Below are 11756 nucleotides of genomic sequence, written 5' to 3'. Positions count from 1 at the left end.
TGTCACTACAAGAAATATATAATTGTTCTAGGAACACATGTAATTTGATTTATTTTATTTCCTCGATTGTTCAATAAAATGTTTATTTGATGAATAAAGTTCACTTCCGCACGCACGTGTTGCTGTGAGAGCTAGATAAACAATTTGATGGAATGTCAAATGAATACAAACTTGACATGATCAGTTATAACGTATCACTTTTTAATGATTCAAATGGAAATTTATTTAAAACCAAATATATTTAAACATCTTATTTGAATCCATCAATCAAATTAACTAAATTTTATTTGAATGAACCAGGTTTAATCTTATCAATAGTTTAAATGATTCATTACAAATCCAATCCACCCTCTCATAGATACCATCCCTAAAAGAATGTGATGAAATACTGCAGTTTGTATTCCTTAATTGTGTAAAACAGGATGCCGTGGGTTACAATATTTATACAGGATGATAATTATAGTCTAAGTAGGAAACCTATTCTAACAATTAAGGAAATCTCAATGATTGTAATATAATAGGAAATTTATGATTAGCTGTATCTTTCCTTTAACACTCCCCCTCAAGTTGGAGTGTGGATATCAATTACACCCAACTTGTGAAGATGAGACTGGAACAATGGTGCAGACAGTGGTTTAGTGAAGATATCGGCAACTTGGTGTTTTGTTTGCACATGAGCTGTCCGGATTTCTCCATTATGAATTTTTTCACGAACAGTATGGCAATCCAATTCAATGTGTTTGGTTCGTTCATGATAAACTAGGTTGGCTGCAATGTAGAGTGCTGACTGATTGTCACAAAACAAGGTGGCAGGTTGATTATGCTTCACTTGAAGATCATGTAAGAGGTATCGCAGCCATGGAACAGTACTCGGCTTCTGCGGAGGACCTTGAGACAATAACCTGCTTCTTGCTCTTCCATGATATGAGTGACCTCCCAAGAAAAATACAATAACCAGCGACTGAGCGCCTGGTAAAAGGGTATTGTGCCCAGTCTGCATCATAATATGCAGTTAGATGCAGTGGTCCATTCAAGGGGAATAATAACCCCTAGCCAGGGGCTCTTTTCATATAGTGGAGGAGCCGGCGTGCTGTGTCAAAATGGTGCTTCTAAGGCTCATGCATAAACTGACTTAGTGTATTTATGGCATATGTGATTTCTGGTCTTGTTATAGTGAGATAGATTAATCTTCCAATGAGTCTTTGGTAACTGGTGGGATCTTTAAGGGGGTCACTCATTGTAGGCATGAAGGCAAGGTTGGCTTCCATAGGAATTTTTTCAGGTTTGGCACCAAGTAAGCTCGCATCTTCTAAGATGTCTAGTGTATGATTTCATTGACAAAAGGAAATCCCAGACTTGGACCATGCTATTTCAACCCTAAAGAAGTATTTTAAAGCTCCAAGATCTTTGATTTTGAAACAGTTGCTGAGAAAATATTTAAGATCGCGTATGACAGCATCATCATTTCTAATAAGTATCATATCATCAACGTATAACAATATTATTGTGAAGGATTGTCCATGTTTATGTGTAAACATATAATAGTCTGCTTTGGATTGAAGGAAGCCAATATTTTGTATAGCAGAGGAAAACTTACAAAACCAACTGCGAGACCTGTTTGGGTCGTATAAGGATTTGTGGAGATGACACACCGTGTGCTCCCCCTGTTGGCAATACCCCGATGGTGGAAGCATGTAGACTTCTTTATAGAGGTCATTATGAAGGAAGGCATTGTGCACATCCATTTGATGGAGCGGCTAATTGGAGACAAAGGCAATGGTAAGAAGGCAGCAGACAGTAATAAGCTTGGAAATAGGGGTAAACATTTCAATATAGTCGATGCCCTCCCGTTAGGTGAAGCCTTTAGCGACCAGCTAGGCTTTATATCTCTTAATGGAACCGTCAGACTGATATTTGGTTTTGAAGACCCATTTGCAGCCAATGGGACGGTGACCAGCGGGTAAGGGTACCAAGGACCAAGTGTTATTCTCCTTCAAAGCGGTGATTTCAGAGTTCTTGGTCGCAACCTAATAGGGGTAATGGCAGGCCTCCTCATATGTGCTAGGTTCAACAAACTAAAAGATATTATTGACAAAATTGGTATGAGGAGCAGAAAAATAAGAGTAGGATACATACCGAGTGATGGGGTAGCGAGTGCTAGACGTGATTAGGGGAGGACCGCCAGGGGCAAGCAGGGCTGTGTGGTGAGCTTGATAATCTTGGAAGTGGGGAGGTGGTTTGGTGGGGCGGGTAGAGCGGCTGAGCTATGGGATTGGGTTGGGTAGTGGTTGTGAGGAGGATTGGGCAGCAGGGGATGGAGATGAGTCGGTGTCTAGAGTAACAAGGGAATGTTGTGGGGAAGAGGAAGATGAGTCAGGGAGAGCGGGGCGGAGGTATCTGGGTTAGAGGTAGCAGGTTCGGGTAGAAGTATTGAGTCATGGGGTGTGTTGGGTAGGGTAAGTGAGTCATCTGAATAATTAGATGGGGATGTAGAAAAAGGGAATAAATGTTCATGAAAAACCACATCTCGTGAGGAAAAAGATTTATGTGTATCAAGATCATATAGGCGATAACCTTTTTAACCAAGGGGGAAACCAAAAAACACAATCGACAGGCCCGTGCATCGAACTTGTCTTTAGGAAGAAGATTGGTAGCGTAACACAAACAACCAAAAACTCGTAAGTGAGAGTAATCAAGGGAGGTATGGTGTAAAAGTTCATACGGTGTTTTGTGGTGGAGTAAGGGCGTGGGAAGACGATTTATGAGGTAGCATGCAGTTTGTAAACTTTCCCCCCAAAAACGTAAAGGAATGTGTGCTTAGAAATGGAGTGTCGTATCGCATTCAAAAGGTGGCGATGTTTCCGTTCGACGATGCCATTTTGTTGGGGTGTGTATGGGCATGAGTGTTAGAAAGAAGTCCCTTTGTAGTGAAAAAAAAGATTGGAGGGATAGAAATTCACTCCTATTATCTGACCGGAAGGTTTTGACAGGAAGGTTGAATTGTGTTTGGAGCTAAGAGAAAAGTGACTTGGTTATTTCTTATGTTTCGGATTTAAATTTTAAGAGATGAATCCATGTAAATCGAGTAAAATCATCCACAATAGTGAGAAAATATCATGCACCAGTTTGAGTAGGAAGCTTGTGTGGCCCCCAAATATCACAATGAATTAAATCAAAAGGTGCGTTGGATGATTTTGAAGTAGTCGGAGAAAAAAATAAACGAGTTTGTTTTGCTAAAGGACAGATATTGCAAATATGATTTGGATCACACATAATTTCTATAATTTTATTTGAAAGGAATTGCGTAGATGCGTTGGAAGGGTGCCCCAAACATTGATGCCAAAGATGAGAGGTATGGTGGATGTGGTGAGCTAGACGTGGGTTTTGGGTGGCTTTGAGGTAGTAGAGTCTAATAAATTGGTGGATGTAATGAGCTAGACGTGGGTTTTGGGTGGCTTTGAGGTAGTAGAGTCTAATAAATTGCTTGCCCAGGCCAATCGTCCTCCTCGTGTTCACGTCCTGCACAATACAAAATTTATCAAAGAAAATCACAATACACTTCAATCCTCGTGTTAATTTGCTTACAGATAATAAATTCACGTTGAAGTGTGGCACATGAAGGACACCGTCAAGATTTAAGTCCTTAGATAATTTAATTGACCCAATATTTGCAATTGTTGCTTTGCCTCCATTAGGTAAACTGACAAAATAATGTTGAGTATGATGATATTGTGTGTAGGTGTTGAATATGAATTGTCGTCAAAGGCTCCACTGTCCATTATCCAATATATATTTGAATGTGGGTCATGCTGTGAAAGATTACAGGTAGATGTAACAATACCTATTGCATTTGCAAGTGAAAAATTATTGGTTCGGTTATGCAAAAGAGCAATCAATTGATTGTATTCTTCAGTGGTGAAGGTTGGACTCTCATTGGGTTTGTTGTCATGTAATAAGATAGTCTCCTTTGCAGTACTGTAAGCTGCGGGTCTTTGAGCTTTTGGCCTAATATTTTTTCCATGTAGCCTGTGGCCCACAAGAAAACCATTAAGGAAATAACATTTTTCAACTGTGTGGGTATCTCCATGAAAATAAGAACAACTTAGGGGCTTTTTTAGGTGAGAGTTGTGCTTGCCATCCCCATAGCCAGCACCAGGTGGTCTCGTGGCCACTGAGTTGTCGTATCTTGTGTCACCCTTGATAGAGCGACTGATTTGCATGGCATGGGATGTGATATGTAGATTTGCTATATCTATCTGCCGCTCATGTTGGAGGATTAAGCTATAGACGCGGCATGTGTCGGGGATCGGTGACATCATCAGAATCGAGCCACGCATGGTGGAATAAGGTTCGTTAAGACCTATTAAGAGTTGCATAACTCTCTCCTTTTCTTCTCTGGAGGCATATGCTTTGGAACCGTCACAAGTGCAGGCGATAGGTTCATGGTAGGAATCTAATTCATCCCATAAGGCCTTGAGTTTAGTGTAATATTTTGAAATTGTAAAGTCCCCTTATCGATGTTCGGTGATTTCTTGGCGAATTTGGAAAATTCTGGAATCATTGCTTTGTGAGAATCAATCTTCAAGATCATTCCACACCATGAAAGCACTGGTGCAGTAAAGTACACTACTTGTAATGTCGGGGTTTAGTGAGTGTAGAATCCATGATAAAACCATATCGTTGCATCTTTGCCAAATAGCAGATCTGGCATCCGTGTTTGCTGGAGGTTTGATGGTTCCGTCAATGAATCCTAGTTTATTCTTAGCACTCAAAGCAATGTGCATTGATCGACTCCATTGTCCATAATTATGTCCTTCGAGGGTTTTGGAAACAAGAACAAGACGGGGTGAGTCTGAATGATGTAAGGTGAGTGGGTCGGCTATATAGTCGCTCATGTTTGTTTATCTGTGTTGATATTTTACTTGTGATGGTGGAGACAGTATGTGTACAAAGTCACCAATGTGGATGCTCTGTGTTTATTGGTTGTTTTTGTGGTGGCAGAAGGTGTGTAGGCAGAGTCACCAATGTGGGTGCTCTGATACCATGAAAGAATGTGAAATACTGCAGTTTGTATTCCTTAATTGTGTAAAACAGGATGCCGTGGGTTACAGTATTTATACAGGATGATAATTCTAGTCTAAGTAGGAAACCTATTCTAACAAAGAAATCTCAGTGATTGTAATACAGTAGGAAATCTATGATTAGTTGTGTCTTTCCTTTAACAATCCCGATGCAAGCGGAAGCTACAGTAGATGATAATGACAGGAATTCACAAGAAAAATATGAGTTAACCATGGCCAACGATCATTTTGGTAATCAAAATATGAGTCATCATCTTGATCTTGGAGTTAATGGTTTTAGTCTTGAAAATATTCTATTTTAAAGAATTTGGAGCAACAACAGATATGGTAGGTATGTCTAGAGTCTGGATCATCTTGAATGTCCTCTATCTTGATATAATATTACTTATGGTAAAAATGATTTGCGAGCAGATCATGGTCGCTAATCCGGTTGATTTCTTACAATTGAATCCAAATTTAGTAGCTTGAACTCTTGTTTTAATTTTTTAATCTGGTTTTTAAAAAAATGAATTCAAAAAAAAATAACTTGGTATGCCTATAAAAAATCTTGATTGATTTATAATCTATCAAAATCTATTTGATTTTTTATATATAATTATTTTTTAAAATAATATTATTTTAATTTTTATAAATTAAATTAACCTGGTTAATTTATTTAATATGTGACTTAATTTTATAACATTAATTGACCTTTAAATCAATTTTAGTAACTATATTATGGAGTGACGGTAACAATAATATCGGTGTTGGGGGTAGTGTTAGATCCCCAATCCAATTCCTAGATTCGTCCTTTATTATTGGTTGGAGATGGAGAAAAGCTTATTGACTTCAAGTCTTTTTTATTAATATTATAAATGTATCTTTAATTAAAAAGTAATATAAAATTATTTTTAAAATTTTATTTAATAATTCAAGTTTTTAAATCAAATGGTTCTTTGATAAAATATCAGAGTTTTATGGATCAACCAGTCATGAATTTAAATCTTATAATCTCTACTTCATTTGATAAAAATTAAATATAAAATAAAATAAATTTATATAAATTTCACACTCAAATAACTTTCATTTTAAATAAAAGTTTTAGATGAGATAATTTTTTTAATATCCTTGTAAAATAGTGGAGGATGGTACCTTGCATTGGGATAAAGTTAGAGCAAGCTCTAATCATGGAAATGGAAAATCCTGTAAACATTTTGTCCTAGATTCTCATAACATCTTATGCATCTTAATCCATAACTGGTTGAAATAGAGTTTTGAAAAATATATACTTTTGTTATCGCGAATACAGTTCAACTATAAGAATACGAAAAATTATCTCTGCATCTTGCTTAAATTTCCTGTCAAATGTAAAACAAGAACAATACCTCATGAATGCACGAATTCTCTATTTTCTGCTGTTAACTAACAGAAACATATGCCTGTCATGCCAAACCCAATTGGCAGACTAGTTTGATGTCGATGTCTCCAAGAGTAATGGCAATGCAGTTGCTTCAGTAGACAGGACCAATAAAAAAGAAATGGTAGGAAAAAGATCGTGAGTCTCAGTATTCTAACGAACAATTTTTATTCCGAGGAAGCTGCCTTCTGATAAGGACAAGACTGGGTAATCTCTGCAACCACAAAAATTGCACAAGTTTGGGAAACTTCGTTGATGTAAGAACCTGAACAGAGTATGAGGCAACAAACCACGTTGGGGATCTGGCCCATAATTGCATTTTCAAAGGGTGAAGCTATTTAGAAAAGCTAAATTAATAATATAGCTTTTTGAATATTGTGAATATTTTTTTTTCAATTTGATTTATTTTCATATGAAAAACAATTTAAAATAATTTTTTTAAAAAAAATTACTGCAATGTTAAACAGACTATCTTAATATTTAAATATTGATAAAAAATATCTTTATTGTTCAGCAAAAAAAATCTACATCCTTGAAATAAAAGTGAAGGACTTTTGCTCAATTTTGAAGCTCAGAAACGTGAAGTAATTGTTAGGCTGCGTTGAAAACATTAGACTGGGCTCGTGTCAATCCGATCGAAGCACAAAGGTTGAGCACTGACTATGCGCTTCTAAGATAATTTAAGAAAAGAAATAGCTAAAGCATTGGCCCTTCTCTGTCAGCGAGTGCGGCCAGCTGAGTTATTGGATTTCGGCCAAGCTCGAATACCTTGTAGCCTATATCCCATTATCCTCTGGTAAGTGGGTTTGAGCTGGTTTTTATAATACAAGGGGAGCTGAAAGGGATCCGTTGATTTCCGGTGCCCATGTCTTTTAGTCAAGTTATTAAAAAATATATTTTTTAAAAATATCTATTGAACATAAAAAAGAATAAAAAAAAAAATAGAGGAGTGCACATGCATGTACTACTCATTTGAAATCTAATATCCATAACTATTCAGCAGAGTTCTTTATAATCTATAGAGAGTTGTTCATATTTTTCATTGACACTATCATATATTCTTGCATTCCTTGATCTAACAAGACTGTGAGCTTTGGAGACTGAGTGCTCAGCAGGGATTGCGAGCTTCCAATGGTTGAAACACTACGGATCGTCCACAAGTTCTCAGTCATAGTGTTGGAGAGTCCGTACACCCAATTTCTTTCGAGTTCACTAGACAATCCTACCTCCAACCACAAATCCAGGTCGAAATTCGGGTGGGTCGAAGGATCGTCCTCATATCTCTCCTTCAACCGGCTGTTATATGTCTCCTAGAAATAAAAAAATAAAATCATCAAATTCAAGAAAATAACAACTTAAGAAATAAAATGGTCAAAAACCAACGTACCACAAAGTATTGAGCTCGGCTGACGACAAACTGTTGCACCCCTTTTTAGCGGTCTTCACTTCGCATGTGGGTCTCCACAAAAAGCTTTATTGGGCTTAGCTCATGTCCAAGAATCGTAGCATGTAAGAAAAAAATGTTATCAGTTAAATATATTTATAAATAACAACAAATTAATTAAAAATAGATGTGATTAAAATAAATCTTATCATTCACTTCACACACGAAACTAACAAAACAGAGCTGCCAGTGTACATGGTAACTGAATCGTGAATTTGCCGGCTCTAGTTCCCCTCATCGAACTATGAGCGACGCGTGAAATGCTCGGATGTCACTTGCTAAATATATTCCGCCCATATATTCTTTGAGACATATGGCGGCCTAAAATCCTTTCAAATCGTCACGTCATTCAAGTTTGGTAGATCGCTTTCTCTGGTATATTTTTTAAATTTTTTTTCGCGTCTCATACCAAAAATCACACAACCTATATGGTGCAAATGTATTATATATATGAGTAAATGACAAACAAAATTTTAATATTTGAAATTAAAATCACCACAAATTACAATATATTTTTGTTGGTGTTTACCGATGAAATTAACGATGGACAAATTCAATCAATAAAAACATTATAAAATATCAATGGATAAAATTTATCAATATTTCTGTTTGTATTCATCATTTTTCTGATAGTGAGATGAAACTTTGCATATCTTGTATAGTAAGTGATACTTACATGCACAGTGTCAAATTTGGCATTCTCAGGAAAAGAACGAGATTTTGGCTCTAAGATTAATCATTTGTATCTTTGTGTGTTGTCAAGGATGTTTTTGCCTGCTCCACCCTAGTTGTAAAGGTGAGCAGCTGTGTTTGAAGTCTGCCGTCAACTTACTAGCACTAGCTTTATCAATATATTCACTCGATTATAATAAGGATAAAAAAAAAACATTAGCCAATGAAATAATTTCATTGCATTGGACAACTATCCAAATCATTCCCTCGAGCATGCATACTGGCATTGTAAAGCATATGAGATTAAGTATTGAATCCAAGATGTAGCTCCTCTGTAGTGGTATTTTGAACTCCAAAACTCATTACAATCCAAGTATATATCTTTAAAATGGCTGTGTATGCCAAAATCTTCTTTTCGAGATTGAATAAAAATGAACCTTTTCTTCTATATATTATTTTAGATCTCTAATTAAGGATGCCACCGAGACCCTTCTAAAAAATTAAGGAGACGAAGACCGCAGATATCATGATCTAGCATGAATTAATGCCAGCTCGGACGTAGTTGTCTTGTTCATGTTAGTAAAAAAGAAGATTAAGTTCTGATATGTCAATGGTACCATTAATTGATGGAAGAAACTCATGAAGATCTTAAAACCACACAGAACTTTATTCAGAAATACATGAAAGTGACTAAAACATGAAGTACATGCACATATGACAAGGGTGACAGACCGATACTATAGTCTGCTAAAGCCCTCGACAATATTCGACAAGTGCTTAAGCATTGACAAAAGGGTATATTTCATATATGAAATTGCAACTCCCACTAACAACCCTGCCACCTTGTTTCCCATCACAGCAGCTTGGGAGTTCACCAATTATACCATCAAGGCATTTCTTACAAACAGCACTAGAAAGATCCCCAGTGCACTGAACCAGACCATAAAGCTTGGTTGATTTTCCTAGTTCCCTCTCTCCTGTTGCAAACAACTTGGGGGTTGCTTGAGCTTTATTGGCAAGCTGGCTCAAAAGCTCTTTGGTCTTTTTATTGAATGGAGCTGGCGCACTCACAACGTGCACGTTCCACATGTAGAACTTGTTTCCAGTATCAACTTGGCCAAAGAACCCAGTGTTTGAGTACTTCAAAAGGCAGTTATCATACCAAATGATAGCTGCTTTGTTGTATGGGCAGCGCTTTCGAATCTCACTGCTCGCCTCAACAACACAGGTTTTGCAATCTGAGGTTGAGACATCGCCTCTACAAAGAGCAAGCCCGTATGTTTGGTCCGGGGTGTGGCCTCTTGAACCCATACCAAAACCTGTAGGAGGGGCTTTATAGTAAAGGTAACTAGTGAGCTTGTTTAGGTTGGATTCATAAGGGCCATTGGCAGTGAAGTTCTCAGGAGATGAACATAAATGGAAATTTGGGCCTGCTCCAAAAACAGTGTGGAGAAGGAGAGAAAAGGTTATTAGACATAGAGAGGAGGCAAAGTTGGAGAAAGACATTGTTGCAAGGACAGCTAGCTTGATGGGTTTAAACTTGGGATAATACTGCAATATATAATACAAAAGCAGCAATGACTGAGGTGGGTAACGTGTCGACCTATTCTTTTTTTTTTTTAATATTAGTTAAGTTAAAAATTCTTTTGATTTGTTTTTTTTATTAGCATCAATATTCAAATTAGTTTGTATATCTCGATTATGTTTTTATTAGAATCATCACTCTCACATGAAATTAATCAATAAATAAATATTAAAAAAGCAATATATAAAATTGAGAATGGGTTATCACAGGGCTTTGTCTTTTAATTTAAATGGACGTCATATATACTACAACTAAATTAAATACAATAATAGTGAAGCAATGAGACAACCTAATGAAAATCCATTTAACAAACCTTAAAAAATAGGTTGCAAGTATTAAAAAAAAAATAGAACCCCTGATTTTATGTGAGTCTCTAACAAAAAATTTAAATATATTTTGGATAATATCTAAATTCAACTATCAAATTCAATACTAAACTGTAATGTTCCATTAAAGATTTTGCTCAATTCACTTGATAAACTTCAAGAAATAGGTTGCAATTGAGAGTGAGTACTAGAATCCCTAATTTTATGTGAAATAAATAAATAATAGATTAGTAAAATATATATATATAACTAAGAATGAGTCATCCATCATAAGGTTCAGGTCTTTTAGACTCAATTATTAAATTCAATACAACAATTATTTTTTATAAAATAATTAGTTAATCTCTTTAATTCAATTAGAAGAACTTATATTGAATCGTTAAGTAATATTGATATATATGTTTAAAACCTATTCTTTTTGTTATTAATTTATTTGTTTTTTATTATCCAAATACCCACCTTCATTAGTTTAAATCTTCAATTTTACTTATAGTTTTGAAACTCGAACCAGTCAGGAGGGTCGATTTGGGACCCGGTCAACTCAAGTATGAGACCGATTCGGATCTAAGTAAAAATCTACTGAAAAGTTGGCTTGGTGAAACCCGATCGACCCAGCAGGTCGATCTAAAACTCAGACGACCCGAATAAATCCAGCTTAAATCCAACTTCTTTTATATATATATATATATATATATATATATATATATATATATATATATATATATATATATATATATAGACACACACATGGACATGAAACTACGTTGTTGTGGATTCTCATTTCCTATTTCTATTAGAAACCAAACTGAGGATATCAAACAGATAGACCGTTCCTCCGAATCAATGAAATTAGATGCAGCTGCTCCCTCTCGTCGTCCAAAAACAATAGAAAGAGAGTGGCTAGCGCTTCTTCCGCTGAGACCTGTTGGCCGTCAACTGCTTCAACTGCAGATGCGGCTGAGTTAGATGTGCCATCAATAGCAAAGGAAGTGGCTGACGAAGCTCCTCTTCATAGACACATGTGGAATCTGTCCCTTTCAGCCCCTGAACCTGATGAATCTGTTTGGTACGATAAGGCTTCTCCTTCCCCTGAACTTCATAAAATGGGAGACAAAAAGAATAAGCTTTGAACTTTATTTGAATTTTGCAGGTCCTTGAATTAGTTTGGTTTTTTTTTAGGTTTGATTGACTGAGTTAATTCATTTGATTCATGATCTGATCATTAAATCAGATCGATTACCAGATAAAATTT

General features: G+C 36.2%; 1 protein-coding gene across 1 annotated transcript; it reads right to left on the bottom strand.

The window, feature by feature from the left end:
- Positions 1 to 9239: 9239 nt before the first annotated feature.
- LOC133670543 (cysteine-rich repeat secretory protein 38-like) lies at positions 9240 to 10105 on the bottom strand. Its single transcript, XM_062091050.1, has one exon. It carries the CDS (start codon positions 10097 to 10099, stop codon positions 9371 to 9373), a length of 729 nt encoding a protein of 242 aa, XP_061947034.1. The 5' UTR covers positions 10100 to 10105; the 3' UTR covers positions 9240 to 9370.
- Between the last annotated feature and the right edge of the window lie 1651 nt (positions 10106 to 11756).

Source organism: Populus nigra, chromosome 13, assembly GCF_951802175.1.
Source record: "Populus nigra chromosome 13, ddPopNigr1.1, whole genome shotgun sequence".
Taxonomy (NCBI): Eukaryota; Viridiplantae; Streptophyta; class Magnoliopsida; order Malpighiales; family Salicaceae; genus Populus; species Populus nigra.
The sequence above is the reverse complement of the archived record's forward strand: the minus strand, read 5'-3'. Positions and strand labels throughout refer to the sequence as shown.